This window comes from Nannospalax galili, unplaced genomic scaffold (assembly GCF_000622305.1).
Source record: "Nannospalax galili isolate Female #2095 unplaced genomic scaffold, S.galili_v1.0 scaffold126, whole genome shotgun sequence".
Lineage (NCBI taxonomy): Eukaryota > Metazoa > Chordata > Mammalia > Rodentia > Spalacidae > Nannospalax > Nannospalax galili.
Genome location: NW_008355275.1, coordinates 119,237 through 140,298, shown reverse-complemented (window position 1 = coordinate 140,298; position 21,062 = coordinate 119,237). Strand labels below are relative to the sequence as shown.

The window sequence follows — 21,062 nt, the reverse complement described above, 5'->3', positions numbered from 1 at the left end:
AATTTTAGGGTGCATGAAGAGGATCTGGAGTTCTGGCTGTGGTCTTAGCTGAGGTCCTTTCCAGAAAGTGAGACTTGCAGATCTCCAAGTATGTGTGTTAGAGGCAGTCCATGCTCAGGGCTGTGACCGGACAGAGGCCCAGAGGCAGCAGCTGGATGGTGCTAGGCCTTGCCTTATCCTGAAGGGGCTTAAGATCACATGGGAGAGATCACAGAATCACCTGGCTGTCCTAGAAGTTCAGGGAACCACCGTCTAAAATGGCTGGCCCTCTGCGCCACCATGCTTAGGGCCAGTTGTTATGGCATTCACTTATAATCCCAGCAATTGTAGGCTGAGGCAGGAGGCTCTAGAGCTCAAGACCAAGCTGAATTACAGCATGAGACCCACAAAATAGCCCCCCAAATGTAAAAAGCTAATTCCTTACCTGCTCCCTTTGGTTACTGGTTTAGCATTAGCCACTTTGGGGCACTGTGAATTAAGAAGGCACAGCACCCTCAACAAGAGAAGACTGAAATTCCAGATTTTTATTGGGGAACACATGGCTCTAGCCACCACAGAGGTGGGCACTTCCTGGAAAGGTGATAAACCAAACTGTGCATCAAGGGCCAGTTAGCAGGATTCAGACAATATACATACAGCATCCCAAAAGTCAGAATCCATAGCATGTTCAAATCAGAATCACCAGAAATGAATTTTCAGCTGCCCAAACGGAACCCAGCACGAAGGCTTAAACTTTAGCCCAGGACACGAGACTCCTGTCTTTTTTTTTAAATTTAATTTAATTTTTTAAAATTTTATGTGTATAAGTGTATTGCCTGCATGTAAGTAAGTGCACCCATGTCATGCAATGCTGTGGAGGTCAGAAGAGGATTTCAGCCAGGCGTGGTGGCACATGCCTTTAGTCCCAGCGCTTGGGAGGCAGAGGTAGGCAGATCTCTGAGTTCATGGCCAGCCTGGTCTACATAGTGAGTTCCAGGACAGCTGGGGCTACAGGGAGACCCTGTCTCAAAAAGACCAAAAAAAAAAAAAAAATCATATTCCCTTGGGGTTAAGGACAGTTTGTTGCCACCATGTGGGTACTAGGAATCAAACCCGGGTCCTCTGCAAAAGCAGTCAGTGCTCTTAACCACCGAGCCATCTCTCCAGTCCCACCACTGTCTTTTAAAAAAATTTTATTTTATATGTATTTTATGTTTTGCCCCCATGTGTATAAGTGTACCGTATGCATGCCTAGTACCTACAGAGGCCAGAAGGCGTCAGATCCCTTGGAACTGAAGTTACAGTTTTAAGCCACCATGTGGGTGTTGAGAACCAACCAAACCCAAGTCCTCTACAAGAGGTGCTAGTCTTTAAGAAGATCCACCGTGTGGGTCTCAGTGATCAAACTCAGGTCATCAGAGTTGCCAGCAGGTACCTTTTACAGGCTGAGCCATCTCATCAGCCCAGCACTGATACTTCCTTAGACATGATTCTAAGTGCTTCACCCACTCATCATTTAAGCCTCACAGCACAGTCCAAAGTAGAGGAAGGGTTAGAGAAGTTGAATAACTTGCTGGAGGTTATACAGCTGAGGTGACAGCCACTCCGAAAGGTGAGGAAGAGATTTGATGAGAGCTCTGCTACTAGATAGAAGCATAGTTAGGAAGCCAAGGGGACCTGAGACCGAGACTGATGGCGCTGGGGCCAGGAGGAGAGACCCAGGGTTCTGAGTGGCACCTCCCCTTCTCTCATCACTGGATCCACACACTCCCTGGAGAGGGGCAGCTTTAGAAACTTGTTTAGCCAAGAAGTCCAAAGTTCAGATGACTGACAACTGAGGTAGAGAGGTGTCAAAAGCAGGATGGTCCTAGAAAGCAGCAAAGATTGGTAGAGAGTACTAGAGAGACGTGTATGGTTCAGTCATGGGGCCAGGAAGGTCACCTGTGCCAGGATAGGCTGTCAGCTCCTGATGAGCATAAACAGGGAAATGTTAGCCCTGGTCTGCTTGCCCAGTGCTGCTGGTTTAGAATTGGCCCAGGACACCCACCTGTCTTACTTCATGGGTCCCCTGGGGCCCAGAACACTGACGTTCTGTGTGGGCATCATCTCAGATGAACCCAATTTCTGTGGTACCGTGGAGGGCTCAGCCTAAGACCATCAACCCAGGATCAGAGTGCCCTAGCAAAGTGTGGAGCCTCAGAGAAGTCCCAGTTATATCACTGATTCCAGAGGGAGGGAGGAGACCTCCCTCTGTTGTCTAGAGGATGTAGGAGAGGCCTGAGGAGCTCTAAGCAGTACTGTCTAGTTTTAACATATGTCCTCGAACATAGCCTAAATGCTTTTTCAACATGTAATTAACACAAGAAATCAAGATTTCTCTTTTATTGGTACTTGGGGTTAAATCTATGGCCTTCTGCATGCTAGGCAAGCACTCCTGTCACTGAGCCACATTGTAGAAGAGCTGGTCGGCCTCAGTCCCAACTCTGGGCAAGGGAAGTCCCACGTCCGAGACTTTTCCTATTGACGGGGGTGGGGTGGGGGGTGGAAATAGGTGGGTAAAGAACCCAGACCTATCTGGGACACACAACACTCATGAGGACAGACCTTACTGAGCCACTGCAGTGGCTGTATACAGAGGCCTGGGAGCCTGGCTGCACAGTGGGAGCCTGCCAGTACCTGGCTCTGTTGCCATCCTGTCTCTGGCAGAGCTGTCAGGCTTTCTCCTAGACCCTCTGGTGCCTCTCCAGCCTGAGGGCCAGTCCTAACAGAGCCTGACTGTGCAGGCTGGAGCCTTGTTTACTCACACGCCTGCCAGCACCTTGCTGGGGCTATTTCTTCAGCCAACCAAAGAGAATTGTTTTTCTTTTTCCAACTGGGAACCTCACCAGGCTCCAAGGTAATGGCAGCATTTTTAATGTAAACCTCAGAACTCAATGTAGCTGTAGCTGCCCATTCCTGGGCTCTCCCGTGGGATCCCAGCACCCCCTTCCTGAGAGCTCCAGGCAGGTCTTGGCCAGGCAGCAAAGTGAGCACTTCCTTTCTGGGGGAACAGATCTGCCAAGATGTCACGATGTGGCCTCCTGAGGATAGCTGCTTAGACAGTTGTCCCCCTGACACTCGCCCCTTCCCAGCTCCACACAGACTTGTTTTGCTTTTGAGATAGGATTTTCACTATGTAGTCCAGATAGGCCTTGAACTTGCCATCCTCTTGCTTCAGTTCCAGTTTCTGGGTGCTGGGATCACAGGCTTGTACCACCATGCCTGGCCATATGTAGAATTTATTTTGGCATTTTGTTTTGCTTCATTTGAGATAGGATCTTGCTAGTATCCCTAGCTGGCCTGGTAATTCAGGCATTATGTAGCTGAGGCTGGGCCTCAAATTCAGGCAATTCTGCCTCAACCTCCTGAATGCTGGGATTACAAGCATGTTACCCCCATATGTGGTTCATATGTAGAATTTAGACAAAAGGAACAGCAAGCAGCCTGGTGCGGCAGGAGAGCCCTGCTGTGGGATCAGGAAGTAAGTCACCTTCCCCATTGGGCTCCAGTGGCTATCACAGGGAAAGGGAAACCACTACATGGGCAGGAGCTCATCATATAGCCAGGGAGTCAAGAGAGGATCTCAAGAGTCAGCTCTAGAGGCCACATTCTGGAGACAGCTGCATTTGAGAGTCTCAGCATCAGTAGAGGAGTGTGGAGGAAGATGGAGGACCACAGAGGGCAGCTCAGGGGCCCAAGGGGATCAGGTGGGTAGCACTCCAAGTCAGGTGTGGACTTATGCAGCACATCTAGGTGGCACTGACACAGGGCTTCTTCCCAGCAGATGCTGATGCAGTATCTCTATTATGGAGGAACAGAATCCATGGAAATCCCCACGGCTGACATCCTGGAGGTAAGAACAGAGCACAATGCACCATGTGCCCCCTCCCTTCACACTGTGGCTCTGGAGCTCCAAACCTCTGCAGGTCTCAGCCCTGCTCTCAGAAACATACAGCATTTAGAGGGGCTCAGAGGAGGAAGGTGGCCTCAGAGGTCGCTGTGGGGTCCTCCCACTTGACAGTAAGGGCAGTTCTTAGAGACCAGAAATTGGCCATACCTCTGAGCCCAGCTTTCTGGGTCATGCCTATGGTTAGAAAGGTACAACTTGACAGGGATGGTTCAGTCTAAGAGGACCAGACAGTGGCTGGGTCATCTGCTCACCTGCTGCTCATCGACTCACTGACCAGAGCAAATGGCTCAGAAGCTCATGGGAGTGAGCCATGTAACTTGCAGCTCAAGATCTCTTGGGGTCAGAAATCCCAGCCCACACCTGTCACCCAACCTGTGCCTCATCCTTCAAGATAGCCAAGAGCAGAAACAGGTCAAAGCTACCATCTCTTCCCTCAGATTGGACTGGTAGGTGGGCTGGGCCTCAGTTCTTAGGAAGTTTTGAGTTTCGTGAGGTCTGGGCCACAGACCTGGCCACCAATACCCAAGGCCTGCTTTGACTCCTTACCAGCTGCTGTCAGCTGCCAACCTATTCCAGTTGGACGCCCTGCAGCGGCACTGTGAGATCCTGTGCTCCCAGACCCTCAGTGTGGAGAGTGCTGTCAACACCTACAAATATGCCAAGGTAAGGGTCAGGGAATGCCCACCCCCTCCCCAACACACTCTACTCCCCACAGGACCCCAGCACTGTGACAACAGGTTGACCAGACCTGGGGAGCAGTGGCGGGCTGAGCCTCCCACAGGAGCCTGAGTCACTACTGCCCGACGTGACACTGTCATTGGCTCAGACCTTAGACCAGAAGTCAGTTAATTTTGAACCATCTCCCACATCTAGGCCACCTCTAGAGCACAGCAGCAGTCTCTCCACTCCATCTTCACTGTCCCCACTCCTCCACCCTTGTCCCTGTCTTGGGCAGCTGCATCCTCCTGGCCTCTCTACTTCCTCTCTTCACCATACAAACCACAAGTCTCTTTCGCAAGTACAAAAACTGTGCCATTCCCACCTAAGGTTGTTGATTGCTTGTAAACTAATGGAAGCCAGTCCATAGCTAGCTTGACAAGGTTCTCAGGATCCTACCATCACTTCCTTTCCTGGGCCCGAATGGGGATCATGAATTTCAGTAGTATTCTTAGTGGCACGACTGAGAATTGAACCTGGTATTCCCGGCAGATACTCACAGAAGGAACTCAGATTGGGGAGAGGTGGCCTCAAGAAGCAGATAGGAAATACCTCTCTGGGGCCAGGTGAGGCTTAAGCTGAGCCTTGCAATGGGTAGGTAACACTGAAGGTTGAGACAGATTCAGCCGTGGGCCTTACTTCTCTCCCTGTCCACAGATCCACAATGCCCCAGAGCTGGCCCTGTTCTGTGAAGGCTTCTTCCTCAAGCACATGAAGGCCCTGCTGGAGCAGGATGCCTTCCGGCAGCTCATCTATGGCCGCAGCAGCAAAGTGCAGGGCCTGGACCCACTGCAGGACCTGCAGAGCACCCTCGCTGAGCGTGTGCATTCTGTCTATGTCACATCTCGGGTGTGAGGTGGGTTGGAGGGTGGCTGCCATCTGTGGGTGTGCAAAGGCTGCTAAGACCTTGCAAGAGCAGAGCCACTAGGGTCTGCCCATTGGGAGACAGGCTGTCAGCCCTCTTGGAGCTAGACTCATGGGGTTGCTTATGGCTGCTCCCTGATACTCTATGGTGTTGACTGATCCTTGGGTGGGCAGAGATGCCCTAAGCCCTCTCCACTAGTAACTGGCAAAAGGGTGTGACTAGGTGACCCTTTCTTCACCCAGCCCATGGTTTGCACCTTGGGGGCCACCCTGTGCCCTCTCCCCACCAGTGACTCAGTGGCAGGTCTGGATCCACCTCAGTTCCAACTCTACCCAGCCTGACTGGGACTGTTAGAAGCGTGGGCATCCATATGAATGCAGAGAATGTCTCCTGAGCCCCGGGCCACTGAATGCAATAGCTGGTATTTGTTTTCCTAAATGCCACAGAGAAAAGGCTACTCAGATCCTGTCCTCTAGGCTGTGCCTTTGAAAGTTCTGGCGGCCCTGGCTGCTTTTAGTCTGCTCATGTCTGTGAAGACTGGGCCTCCACTGGCCCTCCCTTCAGGACTACTGACTTGCACCCCAAGCTTAGGGTGCAAGGGGGTACCACGTAGTAACAGGAGGGCACAAGTTTGTGCTGCTACAGCTAGGAGCCAAAGTAAAGAGGTGGATTCTGGGACCTCAGGCCTAGCTCTAGACTGCCTCTGTGGGCTCAGGCAGCAGCGCCTTCAGGGTCTCTCAAGTGCAAGGTTTCTTTAACTCAGGACTGGAGAGCAGGGCACACTTGTCACTGGGATCTGTGACTCAGGACAGGGCATTGATGGGAGAGAGGGGCTAGGTTAGAAAAGGCTCTTTCCTATGTCACCTCCCCTCCTGCCCTTGAAGTCTTGGTTCCCCACCCCCTGGCCTGTTTATGGAACCAGACACTGGGACAGCATCAAGAACACCTACCTTAGAAACTATTTATTCATCAAAAGCCCGGGACATTTCAGAAGTGTATCTTCGATTACTTTGAAAAGCCCCCCAGGGCTTGCAATCCTGGAAAATATTTTCAACTAGCTGCTTGTGCTGGATGTACAGAGGAGTAGGTGGGATTTTATTGCTGTAATATTGTATGATACTGTAACTATACCTTAATGTCACTTATTGTAAATGTACTATGGTTTTATCGACAATAAATACTGATTAACAATGACCTTGGCCTCTGTTCCTGGTACAGAATTACTCCAAGGAGAGTTTGGGGCTGGAGAGGAGGCAGTGGGATAATGGTGAACCTAGAGCTGAGTCTATGCCACTAGGCAGGAAGACTCCCTAGTGTAACTATGTGTGGCCAGCCACTTATCTCCCTGGGACTTCAGTCTGACTCTGTCCTTCCATGGTCCACTTTCCTCCCCTGCAAAATGAGATGAGAATTTTTTAAGCCTGTATGTACCATTGGGCTTTTGCTGACCATGTGGCCCAGGCGTTTCCCTGGGAAGGATGGGATGAGGAAGCTAGTTAGGTGCTTATAAACCTGTACCCAGTCACACTCTCCATGGCCTAATGGGAAGCACTCACCCTTGGGGGCAGCTATCTGCCCCACCATGGGACCCTGGTAGAGACAAGGGAGTATGTCTAGCCAGTAGCTTGGGCTCCAAGAGTATAGGACCTATTGTAGTTTTAGGTATATAACAGTTGTTAACATGCTCTCCTTCTAACTGGATATGTTAGAAGCATTACTGGCAAATGCCTGTAATCCTAGCACTCAGGAGGTAGAAGCAGGAGGATCAGGAGTTCAAGGCTAGCCTGAGCTAATGAGAGCCTGTCTTTGAATAAATGACTATGCTCCCCTTCTTGCTAAGATCAATGGGAAACCAATCCAGAGTGGCTACCATTTAGTAATACCCTGAGACTCTAGTTGGGAGGTGGCCAAGACCTCCAGGAACCAGTTCCAGGAAAGGCCCATTTCCTGGCTTTGATGTGGTGGGGGCCAAAAGGAGTAGCTTGAGGCCCAGTCTGGGACCCTAGACCCAGCAGAGTGAGGGAGTCGTGTGCATATGCACCACAGTGCCCTCTAGGGGCCACAGGAAGGAGATGCACCCCTCGGCACCATCTTGTACTGAAGTCCCTGTGAAGGTGGAAGAATGTTAGAGGCCTGGAATGTCCATCCTTTAAAGGTTTGTGTCTGGCCCCTCCAGCTCCAGCAGAGCAGTTCCTAGCCTAAAAGGCAGTTCTGGTTACTGTCTGGCTCCAGACTGAGCCAATAGTTGTTCTTCTGCAGGGAGAGGATAGGGATATTAAAAAGGGGGGTTGCCCTGGGCCTGTATATAGTAGGCTCTTTTTAAAGCTAAAATATTCATTTTTTAAAAATGTTATTCTTGGGGCTAGAGTGGGTAAGAGCATTTGCTGCACAAGTGAGGATCTGAGTTCAATCCCAACACCTAGTAAAAAGCTGAGTATGAATACAAACACCCCTGTAAACCCAGTACTGGGGGCAGGGACAGGAGGGTCAGAGCCTAGCTTCAGGGTCAGTAAGAGACTGTCTCAATGGAATAAAGTAGAGTGGTAGAGAACCCCACGTCCTCCTCTAGCCTGCACATACACAAGTGCATGTAGTACCCACATTGTCTCACACACACACATACACACATGCACACATTTATTGGGAGGAAAAATACTCCTCTTTTCAGGAACTAAGACATTGAGCTTATTTGATCACTTACCCTGAACCTCTTCATAGTCTGGGGCAACTACTCAAGATCATGAGACTGCCACCATGCTGTCAGCTTCAGGCTTCTAGCAGCTAGACAGGAAAGAGCCAAGTTGACTTCTTTCAGGAGTCCTTGGGTTGCCAGGCCTGAAGTATTAGCTATGTACACAGGGACAGAAAAGAGAGTAAGCACCAGACCAATCCTGAGCCACCAAAGTGAACACAGACTGCCTCTCCAAGGCTTGGCCTCCCTTTATCTGATGCTATGCCCTCTGTACTGTGCCTGGTACTGCCCTCACTGGAAGTCCTCCATGCAGATGAAGGGCCAGGAAGCCAAAAAGGCCCCGTTGCACAATTCCTATGATTAAGCAGTTTATAGAATCCCAGGAGACCCCTTCTCTCCAGTCTGAACTCCCATTTAGGCTCAAGGGTGTTCTAGCCCTGCCCCCTCTCCAGGCCCATGCACTGACTGCTGGGTTGTAATGGCCTTAGATAATGAGCCTACTTTTTCCAAAGTGTCAATCACTTATTCCTGCCCCTCCACCTCCCCTATCTTCAGCAACCCCCTTTGTGTCTCCTGGCCACTCCAGTGTCCTCTGGGGCTGCCAGGACCAGATGAGCAGTGGGAGCCCTGGGGCAGGCAGGCAGCAGTCCCTCCTGGCCTGGGGGTGGGGAGACCAGGGAGGAACCCTCTTTGTCCAAGTCTCACAGCCCCTTCCTTCCCCATCCTGGTGACAGCATACAGAGCTGGCTCATCTGACGTCAATATGCAAGTGACATCTCCTGGGATAGCAGAGCTTTACAGATGTCACTCTGTCTGGGGGCCAGATGGTAAGGTCTGAGAGAGGCATGCCCTTTCAGGTCTGAAGGAGATTCAAGATGGCGACACAAAATGCAGACTTGTTTAGCAAGACATGCTTTGAAAAGGCCCTGGACTATACAAGACATATGGGACATTCACTTCCTTTTACGTACAAAAGGCTATCTCAGGCAAGTGAAGCGCCTTATCCTAAGACACTGTATTACTCAGCACTGGGCAGGTATGTAGGTGCCATCACTACCACGAAATTATGACAGATGTGGACCTGGGGCACAGGCAGAGTAGTCACATGCCATATTCTATTGCTGTAGCAGAAAATTTCTTGTAAGTCTGGAAGCTGCCAAGTCCAAAGTGGAGGGACAGAATCTGAGGAAGGAAAGCCTTGTCAGCAGCGACTTTGCAGTCAGGTGGCTCAGGGCGGCTTCCCCATGTGTGGTGAGGAGACTCATCAAAGACATAAACTGGCTTTTATAACACCACTACTCAGGGGCTAGAAAGATGGCCCAGTGGTTAAAAGCACAGGCTGCTCTTGCAGAGAACACAGGTTCAATTCCCAGCACCCACATGGCAACTAACAAGCATCCATAACTCCAGTTCCAGGGGAATCCAACACCCTCTTCCTACCTCTGAGGGCACTGGACGACGTGGGTGCACCTACCTACATGTAGGCAATACACTCATACACATAAAAAATAAAAATTAAATAACACAGCTATTTTTGTCAACCCATTTATTCACACAGATCAATGTGCTCATGAGGGCAGAGCCCTCCCAACCACATGGAGACTGGGGACACTAAAACCACAGTGGTGCCCAAGATCTGAGAGGGTCAGGACAAAGCCATAACCAACCTCATAAGGCTGGTGTGGCCTCAAAAACCCCACATTGTGCCCAGAACAGAGCTAGTGGACAGTCTTAGGGCTGGGGACATGAGCAAGGGCTTGGACTTCTATCAAACTAACCAGCTCTACCATCTGGGAATCCCACACTGCTTTTCTGGCCATATTCTTTGGAGTGGGGTGGGGTCTTTTTGAGACAGGGTCTCCCTGTAGCCTCAGCTGGCCTGAAACTATGTAGACCGGGTAGGCTTGAACTCAGAGATTCACCTGCCTCTGCCTCCCAAGTGCTGGGATTAAAGGCTACCACACCCAGATTCTGGCAGCCTTGAGCAGCCACCTAAGAACATAGCCAAAAAAGCACTTTCCTGTCTCATCTCAACAAGCTTCCCTGCAGACCAACATAGGGTGTGCAGAGAGTATGTGGCAAGAAGGGTAGTTCCATGAAACAGGGCCTGACCTGAAGAGGAGGCAGAACAGTCCTAGCAATGGGCACAGCACCCATGCTTCTCCTGCTAGAAGTTCTGCCCCCATAAGTCCTATGCTTATTACCTGTTGGTCTAGAAGCTTCTTTTCCCCACCTTGTCAATTAAGACTTCTGCCAATTAGTGCTGGGCAAAGATCTATGTGCATTCATGATGTAGACATCATCAAACACAGGCACAGAGTATACACAATAAAACCAGGTAACTTCTGTCCCCAATAAATAGGATAGACTAAAGGACCTGGCAGAAGCTGAGCTCCAATTACCACACCAAGCCCTCAAAGTGAGTACTGTGCCACTCAGTAACTGCTACTTCTCCCATAGGTGCCTAGGTTGGGAAGCTCTAGTCACAAAGTACACCTGTGGCCATGATACCTAAAGACCCATATCTGATCTGGCAGCAAAGCCCAGCAAGAACAAGGCAACATACAACTTTCCAAAGACATGGATTTTATAAGCAGACAGGCAAATGGTCTTTCTAGGATATTATTAAAAATAGATACTCTCTCCCTCCCCCTTAGCTCTGCTAGGAAGAGCCTTTCTTGACATTCCCAAACGATGTAACCAATAGGATCTAGGGACTCAGATGTTGTGGCCTACTTAACTTAGGGCTCAGGCTTTCCTAGGACACTGAGGGCAGCAGGTCAGCTGCAGCCAGGAGAGGAACAGAAGATGTGCAAGATGTCCTGCAGCCCTGGACAGGTCCACAACGAGACCCAGGAGTCCACAAGAAAGCTGTGTATCGAATGGCAGCGAAGAACAAGAATCAACACGGCCCAATGTGAAGTGGGAACTTCTGGAAAAGGCGGCTCTTGTGGAGGAGGGTGGGGAAACAGATGACAGCCCCCTGGCAGTGCCACAGCTTTGCCCACCAAGTTCTAAGCAGATCATTTGGGAGCGAGTTTGCCTTTAAGCATGGAGGGCACACAGGTGGACTGACAGGCCTGAGTCCTGGCACCTGCCTCTGCTGGGGACTCTTGCTGCTCTTACTGTCCAGGCTGCCACCCTGCACAGCTACAAATGGTTTGGAAGTCTGTGTTATCCCTTCGCTCTTCACTATTTCTTCCACTTCAGTTTCATCTCTTTTTTGTTCTTCATCTCTCTGTTTTTCTTCAACTTCTTGTTCTGTTTGGGTTCTTGTTTTGTGTCCAACTTCCTTTTCTTGTCACTGGAAGAAAGAAAAGAAAACCACCCAGAATTGAAAGAATTGAACAGCACAGGCTGCTGTCATAGCTGAAGCACCCGGGGGAGACTGTACTGTATCTGCCACACTTCCAAACTAGAAAAGACGACACACTGACAGTAGGCCTTTATGTCACAGAAGCAAACACCAGAAGCCAGCTGCTTCCCACGAACCCAGCTATTAACAAAATTTGTCAAAATAAAACAGTATCAGTCTCAAGACTTAGCTCATAGTAGAGGGTTTGCCCAGCATATGCAAGGTCCTGGGTTTGGTTCCCAGCTTTGGGGGCGGTGGGGGGGGGGGGGGGGCCCTAAAGGCGGGAGTTCCTAAAGGCACTCTAAGACCCAGGATTTTGAGAAGTGGTAGCTTAGAAGAAAGCCAGTGTGATGTTTCAAATGATGGGGTCTGCACTGGACAAATCTGCCCTCACTGCTGTGTGCTCCCCCTTGGTCTTGGTTTACCTTCAAAGCAAGGCTGGAAACAGCTCAGCCCGTCACACCGTTGTTCTGAGGCTGAGAGAACTAGAGCCTAGGAGCGGGACTGTTGTCAGATTGGCCCTGAGAGGCCCAGTCCTGGCCTGCTGGTGAGTAAAGAGGGAAGAGACCCAGGCCTAGAGCTGCTGGCTAGTTTGCTACCACAGTGGCCCGAGCAGACTCAAAGGGGCAGCCATGGCATTCCTGCTTCCCAGGGAAAGCTAGAAAGGCAAAGAGGCCAGGAAACTTTTGGACTCGGCGGGGGTGGGGGGACGACAACTATGGGACACCTCAGGCCCTCACCTTTTCAGGCTGACAATGGAGGTGTTCTGCCCAGCTTTGTTTAAAACTTCATTCCATTCTTCGTCGTCCCCTCGAATTATGTATCTATGAAAAGAGGGAAAGTATCAAAGCCTGCTGGAGAGACAGTGATGAGATTCCCATGCCAGATACTTCTTACAGGAGACACAGGAGGAGCTGTGTTAGCCATCTGAACTGTAGAGAGATGACAGGCACTCAGCCAGGCCTCAGGTGTAGTCCCACTAGACATTAGTGTCACATAACAAGGAGGTGAGAGGGCAGTGCTCACAGAAGACCACCTACCACAGCTACCTCCTGGCCTCTCCTGCTATCACCTTCACAGTGACCAACAAGCATTTGCCCACAGCCCCTGCCAGGCCTCCCTCTCCCTGCTCCATAACCTCTCCCATCTTTTAGATAGAGCAGTCCTGGCCATCAAGCTGTTAGCACATCAAGTAAAAACCAACTGGATACCCTGACATGGCCTCCTGACCACCTCCACCTGCCCAATCACCACCATTGCCAATGATCTGGTTGCAGAAAACAGGTTACAGTGGCTCCCAGTCTAGAGGTATGGGCTGCAGAGGGCTGAAGTGCCAGGACTGTAAGATCCACCAACCCTTGGGGTGGGCAGAGAGGAAACATCACAATTAAAGCTCAAAAGGGAGCAAGATGCCTTATACACTGAAGGTTCCTGAGCAGGGAGTTTCAGGTGTGAGGTGGTAGGCTCCTTTCTTCAAACAATTCACAGGCAGTGAACACTAAAAATAGATGCTTCTCTACTCAGCTTCCTGGGGGGCCTGAGGAGAAACACAACAAACCAGAGGGATCTAGACAGCACAACTTGGAAGTCAAGCAGAGAGGACGTGGGAAGCAGAAACTATGCAACTTTATAGACATGAGGTGGTTTCCAGCTGTAGTGCTTGGGAACCTCAGCTTCTGGAGCACGTGAAATGCAGGGGGAAGACACCTAGAGCAGACTCCAGAGACTGTGCTGGCCCGGGCAGAACTCTGACTTCTTGTGAGCAGGAACAAGCCTTACTGAGAGAGGTCCATGTTCTTCAGCTTTTCCACTTCTTTCTTGTGTTTCTCCTGGAATTCCTTTGCTGCTTCATCCTATGGTCCACAGCCAGAGAGAGCAGGTCAAAGGCAAGGCATGAGCAGGGACCAGGTGAAGCAAGGGCAGCTGTCACGAGGAGGAAACACTGCCTTCTCTTGGGCTACCCTCAGAACCAGCACAGGTAGCTCTTACGGTTTTGAAGTATGCATGTACATAAATTATGTGTTTGGAAAAGTACCTGAAGGGGCAATTATAATATTGACACCAGGAGATGCTGGATTCTGGCCCTTACACTCAAGTGAGAAGCAAGGAGGCACAGAGTGAAGGCAACACTGGCTTGGACCTACAGAATGCCACTTAGCTAGGCTAGTGCAGAGGACAGTTCTTTTTTGTCTGCTGTGAGACAGGGTCTTGTTATATAGCCCAGGCTGACTTGGAATTCATTATGCAGCCACTCAGGCTGGCCTTAAACTGGAGAGATCCTCCTGCCTCAGCCTCCAGAGAATAGGGATTATAGGCATATACCATCTTGAAGAGACAAGTCTAAAGGGACTAAAGACGGTTTATATTTGCAGGCCACTGAGGAAAACACTGGAGGTTGTTAAAGTCTTCAGAAGGGACATACCAGGTCATCACTCAGGGTCTTCATCGTGGGCTCCATGACGACATCCCTCACTGCCACCATTTGCTCCTCAATGGCCTTTTCCTGCACATCATTAAATAGCTGCGAAGCAACCAAAGAAATGAAAGATGAAGCAGCAGGGGGGCCAGCCACTACTCACCAAGACATTCAGTATCTTAAAGGGCAATGTTTCAGACTTTAGGATACTGATGATCAAGTACAAGCTTAGAAACACAGGCTGGGGATGCATCAACTTCCAACAGTGATGTCCACAGGAAGGGATCTTTCACAGACAGCTAACACCCCAAATTTCTCTCCTTCTGTGTGTGTGTGTGTGTGTGTGTGAAGATCTGCAGCAAATACAGCTAAAGGTTAATACTTGAACAGAGAGTGTATATTGTGTTATTGGAAAAAGACAAAAACCCTGCTCCTGGGCCAAGGTTACCTTCACAACTTTGCGGACGATCCGATTGAAAAGCCCCATCAACTGGCCTGAGGGGAGCTCGATCTCCTTTTCCAGCTGATCCACAGATTTATGCTGTAGGCCAATTCCCAAGAGAAGAGCCTAGAGGATAGAGAATCAACTCTAGGACAAGCCAGCCCATTCAAATAGCTGTGAGAATCAGTTTCCTTCTTTTGAGCAAAGCTTTCTGGCAGAAATTACAGAGCTGCAGTGTTTATTTGGCATCTTCTCTTTCACTATTACTAAAACCACCAAGACACACTCCTTCCTAAAACAACTCCTCTGACTTGTACTGCCCTGAGAAGACCTGCTTCACAAAGGCATCACCAGTGCATGGTGGCCTGGCTTCTGCTAAGACAAATGGTAGAGTAGGAAGAACATGGGCTCAAAGAGCAGGGGCCCACTTGCTAACTGTACAACTGGGCATACTGCTGGACCTCGGTCCTGCAGGATGAAAAGGTACTACCCACCAGCTCTGCTGGGGGCTAAAGGGACAAAGTTATTAAGCACTCAACCCAACATCCAGCACAAACAGCTCCACTGTTCTCCCTTCTCTGCCACTGGAGTACCAGATGACCTACTGACTGGGCAGCAGACAGGGCGAGATCCCCCAGCTGGTTCAGGAAATACAACTGGGAAATGGCTGGGATGAGGTCCATGACGAGGTGATAGTCCACCATGTTCCGAGAGTACATCTCTAGCCGCTTCAAGTCGTACGGGAGGAAAAGCGCCTCCAGCTGCTCCCGGCCTAGGGCTACACACATTAAGAGTCAGAAGAGTCAGGGCAGTCTTGAGCCCTCACACAATAGCAACTAATATAGTCATCCAAAAGTGCCTGGCCACCAATCCAACAATGCTGAACTGACAGTACAGACAGCTGGACTGCTGAGGTGCCACATCAACATGCTCAACAAAGGACAGGGCCTCATGGCCAAGGGTTACAAGGACACCTCCACCTTCCCAGTTTGTCACTGCTCCTCAGGATTTGGCTTCACATAAGTACATGCTCTGCCCAGCTTGAGGAACCCAGATTTTCCCATCAAAATACAATTAGCAACAAAAAAGTAAATTCACCTGCTGGACTGCTGAGGTGCCACATCAACATGCTCAACAAAGGACAGGGCCTCATGGCCAAGGGTTACAAGGACACCTCCACCTTCCCAGTTTGTCACTGCTCCTCAGGATTTGGCTTCACATAAGTACATGCTCTGCCCAGCTTGAGGAACCCAGATTTTCCCATCAAAATACAATTAGCAACAAAAAAGTAAATTCACCTATAAGGACATGAGTATAGAGATACATCTCTCTCTCTCTCTCTCTCTCTCTCTCACACACACACACACACCAAATGGGAAGAAAGTAATAAAGTTTTCCATATTAGCATAGGATATGATATTGGGTATTGAAATGCATAGAGTTTACAGATTACTCATGGTAATACTTTTAGCAGGTTTGTAGGATGCAAGATCAATATCAAAGATAAGTTATATTTCTCTACATTGACTGATCTGAATTTAAATGAATAAAAATCCATTTATAATAGCATCCAAATAAGATATTTTCAAATAAACTGAAAAATTATTGCATTCATTCATCCATGTGTGTGCATGCATGAAGGTCAGAGGACAGCTTGTGAGAGTCAGTTAATTCCACCATGTGGGTTCTGGAGATTGACCTCAGGTTGTCAGTTTTGGGGGTAAGTGCTGTTACAAACTGAGCCATCTCTCTGACCCAATTACAAATAAATTTAAAAGAAGTACACAACCTGTACACTTAAAATTACAAAACATCCTTGAGAACTAGGGACAAAGTATTTGGTAAAAGCACACACACACACACACACACACACACACACACACACAAATATGTATAATATAGATACATGGAACTGGTAATAGGAAAAAGTGGCTAGCAACCCCTAGTACAATTTTTTAAATTTTTACCTAACTAAACAACTGATTTATAGGCACAAAAACTCTTCTACATATCGGCCACAGATGGCTGGCAACATATTCTTAGTGAGATTTCACAAATGGGGAAATGAGCCACAGAGACTGAGCTAGTTCCCTCAGATCCCAGGTTTGAAAATGGGTTCCACTGCTAACTGCTGTATGAACTTCTCTGGCATCTGCTATCAAGTCACATCCTGAATGCTGTCCTGAAGTGGAAGATGATGGCATGGGTGACTATACCTAGGGCACAGCCTGGACAGAGAAGGGCCTGGAAGCAAGAGGTAGCATAGAGAGACAGAGGATTGGAGCAGGCCCTCAGGTCCTGGGTGAGTAGCTCACCTGGCTGGGCTGGCTTCCCTATGTTCCTGTTCTGAATGATGTTCAGAGCCACGGGCGGAGAGAAGGTGCTGAACTGGTAGGACAGCAAGGCCAGGAACCGTCTTCGGAAATCTGCAGGGCACAACCAGTCAGAGAGAATAGTCTGGAAGTGCCCAGCCCATCACCTCACTGTCCCCTCTCCTTTCCACTAGCATTCACCTTTCCAAAAGGCTGCAAGCCAAGCTCCCTGCTCAGTCTCGTCCTCATCAGCCAGCATCTTCAGCATGATGCATGAGTGTTCTCCAGTCAGGTCATTCTAGGGAACACACATTCCCGCTTGGCACAAAGAACTCCCTTTTCGGAACAACCCATTAGGGGTAAAGGGCAAGCATGCACAGAAGGGCTTGGTGCCTCCTGGCTCTTCCTCTTTCCTTAGCTGGGAGATGCGCCTTCTGAAACAGGGCTGCACCTCCACATTGACCACCTGGCCTCAGTTCACACACACAGGCTTCCAGAGCTCAAGCTGCAGGCTGCTTCCTAAAGGGGTTGTAGAAATGGGGCAGGCCTGCAGATCTTCAGGCCTGACTTCTGCTCTGGACCTATAGAAGTAAGTCATTTGCTCCTGGCAGGTAGGTTCTATAATGCCATGCAAGTTTAATGCATCATCCTGTCAATACATTTTTGGTGCTTAAAGCAAAAACTTTTTAACAAACCCAGAGGTTCTGAGCTGGCAGCCAGTGTGCACAGACAGGCTTTTTTTGGGAGAGGGGAGTCTCAAACTCTTTATGTGTCAAGCTTCATTAGGTGCTGAGATAGTGACTATGAGGCCACAGATGTTTGGATTTTTTACTACATAACAAGTCTCACCCTCTCATAACAGTATCTAATGGCTTTCTGCTGAACACCACATTCATGGAACAAAATGCTAGCAATAAGTCACAAAAAAGCAGTGCAAGCCACAAGAGCACAGGACGTACTACAGTCTACCCGAGGCTCATCACCCTGCATCCTCCTTGCACCCAACAGTCCAATTTACATCTTGGTCCTGGCCAAGTGCATGACAAGTGCCAGCCCAGCTCTACTGCTCCACACCTGCTGACACTCAACCAGTCTCACTTTGAACCTCTCGTGGACATTTGACACCACCCTGGAACACTGCCTTTGCACTCCCCTCCGTGGGAAACAGAAGCCATCAGACATCTTCATTCTCTCAACAGCTGTTCCATGCCCTTGGCACCCATGCTCTTTGCTGCCCTCCTGTAGTGAAGGATGAGGTGCCACCCAACCTCCAAATGCTGGGCTTCGGCCCACTGGCCTCCTCAAAGCCCATATTCCTGCAGTCAGTCTTCTCCACCTGTACCACATAAAGTATCTCTCCAGTGAACAACCATGCTTCAAAATCTCCCACCTGAAAAACCCTCCCTCACCCCAGTCTCCTTCCAGCTGTCTTGCTGCTTGCTGACTTTCATTCTGGGAAAAAGTATCTATTTGTGGTCTATCTGCTCACCAGCTCCAGCTCCAATAGCATGGAAAGACTAGCCGTTCAGATCACCAGTGTTGGCAAATCCCACGGTCACCTGTCCTCATTATTCCCTGGACAGCAGCTGACCCCTTCTTAAAACTCTGTAATCCTGATTTGGACTTCCTCTGTAGTTCTGGTCCAGTACAGTCAACTGGTTCAAGTTCAGGTTGAGGTTGAAGTCATCCTGCTGGAGCCTAAGCCACTATGCTATCATCTGCATTGGGTTCTTCACACACAGGCCTCTCTTCAGGGCTTATTTGATGCCCAATCCTCTGTAGGTGCTAAATGCATTTTAAGTGAGCTCACTGTTGCTCTCACCTTCAGAATTCACTGTTACTATCCCTCCATCAGAAACCAGCAAGCTCCTGAACCAGTTCTGTGTTTTACAAGCTCAAGAGAGGCTCCAGCCTGCAGGACTCCATAATCTAACAAGTTTATGTGTACCTCTGACATTTTACAAGAGCACAAAGCCCAGGATGCCAGGTTTCACAGGGGGATTGTTTTGTGATGACATGGCCTCTGAAGGACAGCTATTTGGTTATCCATCTTGAGTAACCCACTGCAAAGCACAATCAGGGAGGCATTCAAGTTAAGTGTTAGAGTGAACAAAGTGGCAACTGTGCCAACTGTAGCCACAAACCTAACCCCACCTCTGCCCAATGCCTCACTCACTGGGGTCTGTCTCAAATAGACAGGAACAAAACCAGCTCGTTTCCAGAACCTACAAAAAGAACAAGGAGAGGAAGTCACCATGTATGCCTTCTGGGAAGCAGCTGAGCCAAAGGGGGAGAAGGGCCAGGAGGAGCAGGAGGCAGATGGTTGACACAGACCCTAGCTACAGTGGGAAACAGCCCGGGGAACTCTCCTTTTCTCTGCCAAGTGATGATACTAAGAAATAGGGCAGAAACTTACTTGAGGAGCCTGGGGGTCAAGCCATAGGAAACCCCCAGGTAATCCAGACACTCCGCAGGCCTCTCGTTCAGTTTAAGGAGTAAGGGAGGCAGGTCCTTCCGTGGAGTGATGACTTCTTCCAACAAGCTGACAGCCTAGGGAGAAAACACCGTCGGCTCAGCAGAAGGAAATAGAAGCTAGTAAGTCTTGAGCACCCCAACATGCCACACAAACAAAACTAGGAGGGGTTTCTTGGTGTGCTCCTGTGGTTTTTAAACAGAACCCCAATGACTCAAGTGATCGCCCCTGGGCACTCCACACACATAAACATGCATGGACTCATAATGCTCTCAACCTAGAATGCAGGGACAAGACTACCCAGTTTAGCAATGCCTAATAAACTTTAGAAGGGACAGAGGTAGGGTTCTAAAGAAGCAACATGAATTCCAGGCTCCTTCCATTGGCACCTCTTTGACCTTGGACAGTAATCAACCTGAGCCTGATACTAAATTAAAACCCACATGCTCACACAGGGGTGCCCTATGAAGATCATCGAATGGAAGTCTGTCAGTCACTAGTGTAGACCATCCTAAGCAAGGAAAGATAGAGCTCTGTGTACCCTGGATTTAGTGCTAACAAGGTAACACTGCAGAGCACAGCTTCTCAAACTTGAGGTGTAGCATCACCTGGATACAGTGGTAAGTCACACATCACTCAATGTATTCCCAGTTTCTGAATCAGCAGGTCTGGGACTGGGCTCAGCGACGTGTACTGTGAACAGGTCTCCAGATGATGTAGGAAATACCAGCCAGTCTAAGACTCTCCACTCAGGGTAGTAGAAAAAAACAGCTGGCTGCCCAAACAGGGAAGAGCCCAGAGAGCCATCCTCTCAAACCCAAGACAGTCACTTTGCCACAACATGCCTACCTCACTGCTCACGGTGTGGATTTCTTGTGATGTTGCAAGGACCTTTTCCTCCAGACAAGGGAACCTGCCTTCATAGTACATCTGTAGCAGCTGCAGAGCACGGCTACCATAGCCCATCTGTGAGCACACAGGGAGGACAGCCATTCTCACTCAGTCCATCTGAACCACTTCCCCTACCCCTTCTGTCCTGCTTCTTCAAGCTGCAGTTGGCAAAGCTACTAATGAAACTCAATGCTGACAAAGCTGACCCTAAAGGCCAAACATAGTACAGACTTAGTTCTTACACTGGCCTAGCCCACCCTCAACAGCCCACTTGCAACCAGAGGCTAGGGATAGTGGCTATAGCACTGCCAGAAAGGGATACTTCTACAGCTGTCTCCTCCATGCAACTTTCAAAGTGACAGACGGAAATTATGGGAAAGCAATCTGATTCAGCAAGTCCTGTGTTCTAACAAAGGAAAAGAAATATGTACCACACCCTTGTCCACCTGCCCACCCCCTAGCCCTGGCAATTCTCTAGAACAAAGAAGCACACCTGAAATGCTACTTGCTTAAGCAGCTTTTTATCTGGACACTGGGTACACCTGCCCTAAAGAACGACCAGAAGCACAGCTACGGGTGATGGGTGAGAGGTGAGAGGACAAGTTACCCCTTGATAATCTGGGTGCACAGCAATGCGAACAACCCTTCCACCAGAAAGGCCTCCGAAGTCTGGATCCTGAAACTGTGGGAGACACAAGCCAGTAGCTTAGCAACACAAACACCCTCTGACATAGCCAGCTTTGCTCACTCAGATATGCCAGGGACAGATAGTACTTCACCTGTTCTGACACTGTCCATGGAATCAGGTCCCCTGAAGCCTTCTTGCCTCGAGACAGGCTATTCAAGATGGACTGTCGAGAAATCTCCCCCTCAAGGCATACCTGAGGGCAGAACCAAGACAGGGAAGTTCCAAACTTCAACCTTCTGCCTGTTCTCTAAGCCACAGGTTTCTACCACAGGTTCAAGCCTGA

The 21,062-nt window shown here is 49.4% G+C and overlaps 2 protein-coding genes across 3 annotated transcripts in view; one reads left to right on the top strand and one right to left on the bottom strand.

The window, feature by feature from the left end:
* The window catches only part of Abtb2 (ankyrin repeat and BTB domain containing 2), a 179,447-nt gene extending 172,743 nt beyond the window's left edge, over positions 1 to 6,704 (top strand). The window contains exons 15-17 of the mRNA XM_008852359.3: positions 3,803 to 3,871; positions 4,478 to 4,591; positions 5,303 to 6,704. Coding sequence (XP_008850581.1) covers positions 3,803 to 3,871; positions 4,478 to 4,591; positions 5,303 to 5,500 — 381 coding nt within the window. The 3' untranslated portion in view covers positions 5,501 to 6,704. The remainder of the gene's footprint in view (positions 1 to 3,802; positions 3,872 to 4,477; positions 4,592 to 5,302) is intronic.
* A 3,029-nt stretch (positions 6,705 to 9,733) lies between these two features.
* Positions 9,734 to 21,062, bottom strand: part of Nat10 (N-acetyltransferase 10) — a 41,184-nt gene continuing 29,855 nt past the window's right edge. Inside the window, exons 16-28 of one of the 2 annotated variants that reach the window (XM_029555695.1) lie at positions 20,871 to 20,972; positions 20,699 to 20,773; positions 20,050 to 20,166; positions 19,144 to 19,277; positions 18,904 to 18,952; positions 16,929 to 17,025; positions 16,731 to 16,841; positions 15,021 to 15,193; positions 14,422 to 14,541; positions 13,980 to 14,078; positions 13,337 to 13,410; positions 12,298 to 12,381; positions 9,734 to 11,506 (exon numbers count right to left, since the gene is read on the bottom strand). In XM_029555695.1, coding sequence (XP_029411555.1) covers positions 11,395 to 11,506; positions 12,298 to 12,381; positions 13,337 to 13,410; positions 13,980 to 14,078; positions 14,422 to 14,541; positions 15,021 to 15,193; positions 16,731 to 16,841; positions 16,929 to 17,025; positions 18,904 to 18,952; positions 19,144 to 19,277; positions 20,050 to 20,166; positions 20,699 to 20,773; positions 20,871 to 20,972 — 1,347 coding nt within the window. In that variant the 3' untranslated portion in view covers positions 9,734 to 11,394. The remainder of the gene's footprint in view (positions 11,507 to 12,297; positions 12,382 to 13,336; positions 13,411 to 13,979; positions 14,079 to 14,421; positions 14,542 to 15,020; positions 15,194 to 16,730; positions 16,842 to 16,928; positions 17,026 to 18,903; positions 18,953 to 19,143; positions 19,278 to 20,049; positions 20,167 to 20,698; positions 20,774 to 20,870; positions 20,973 to 21,062) is intronic. The other variant, XM_008852358.3, reaches the window with a different exon arrangement.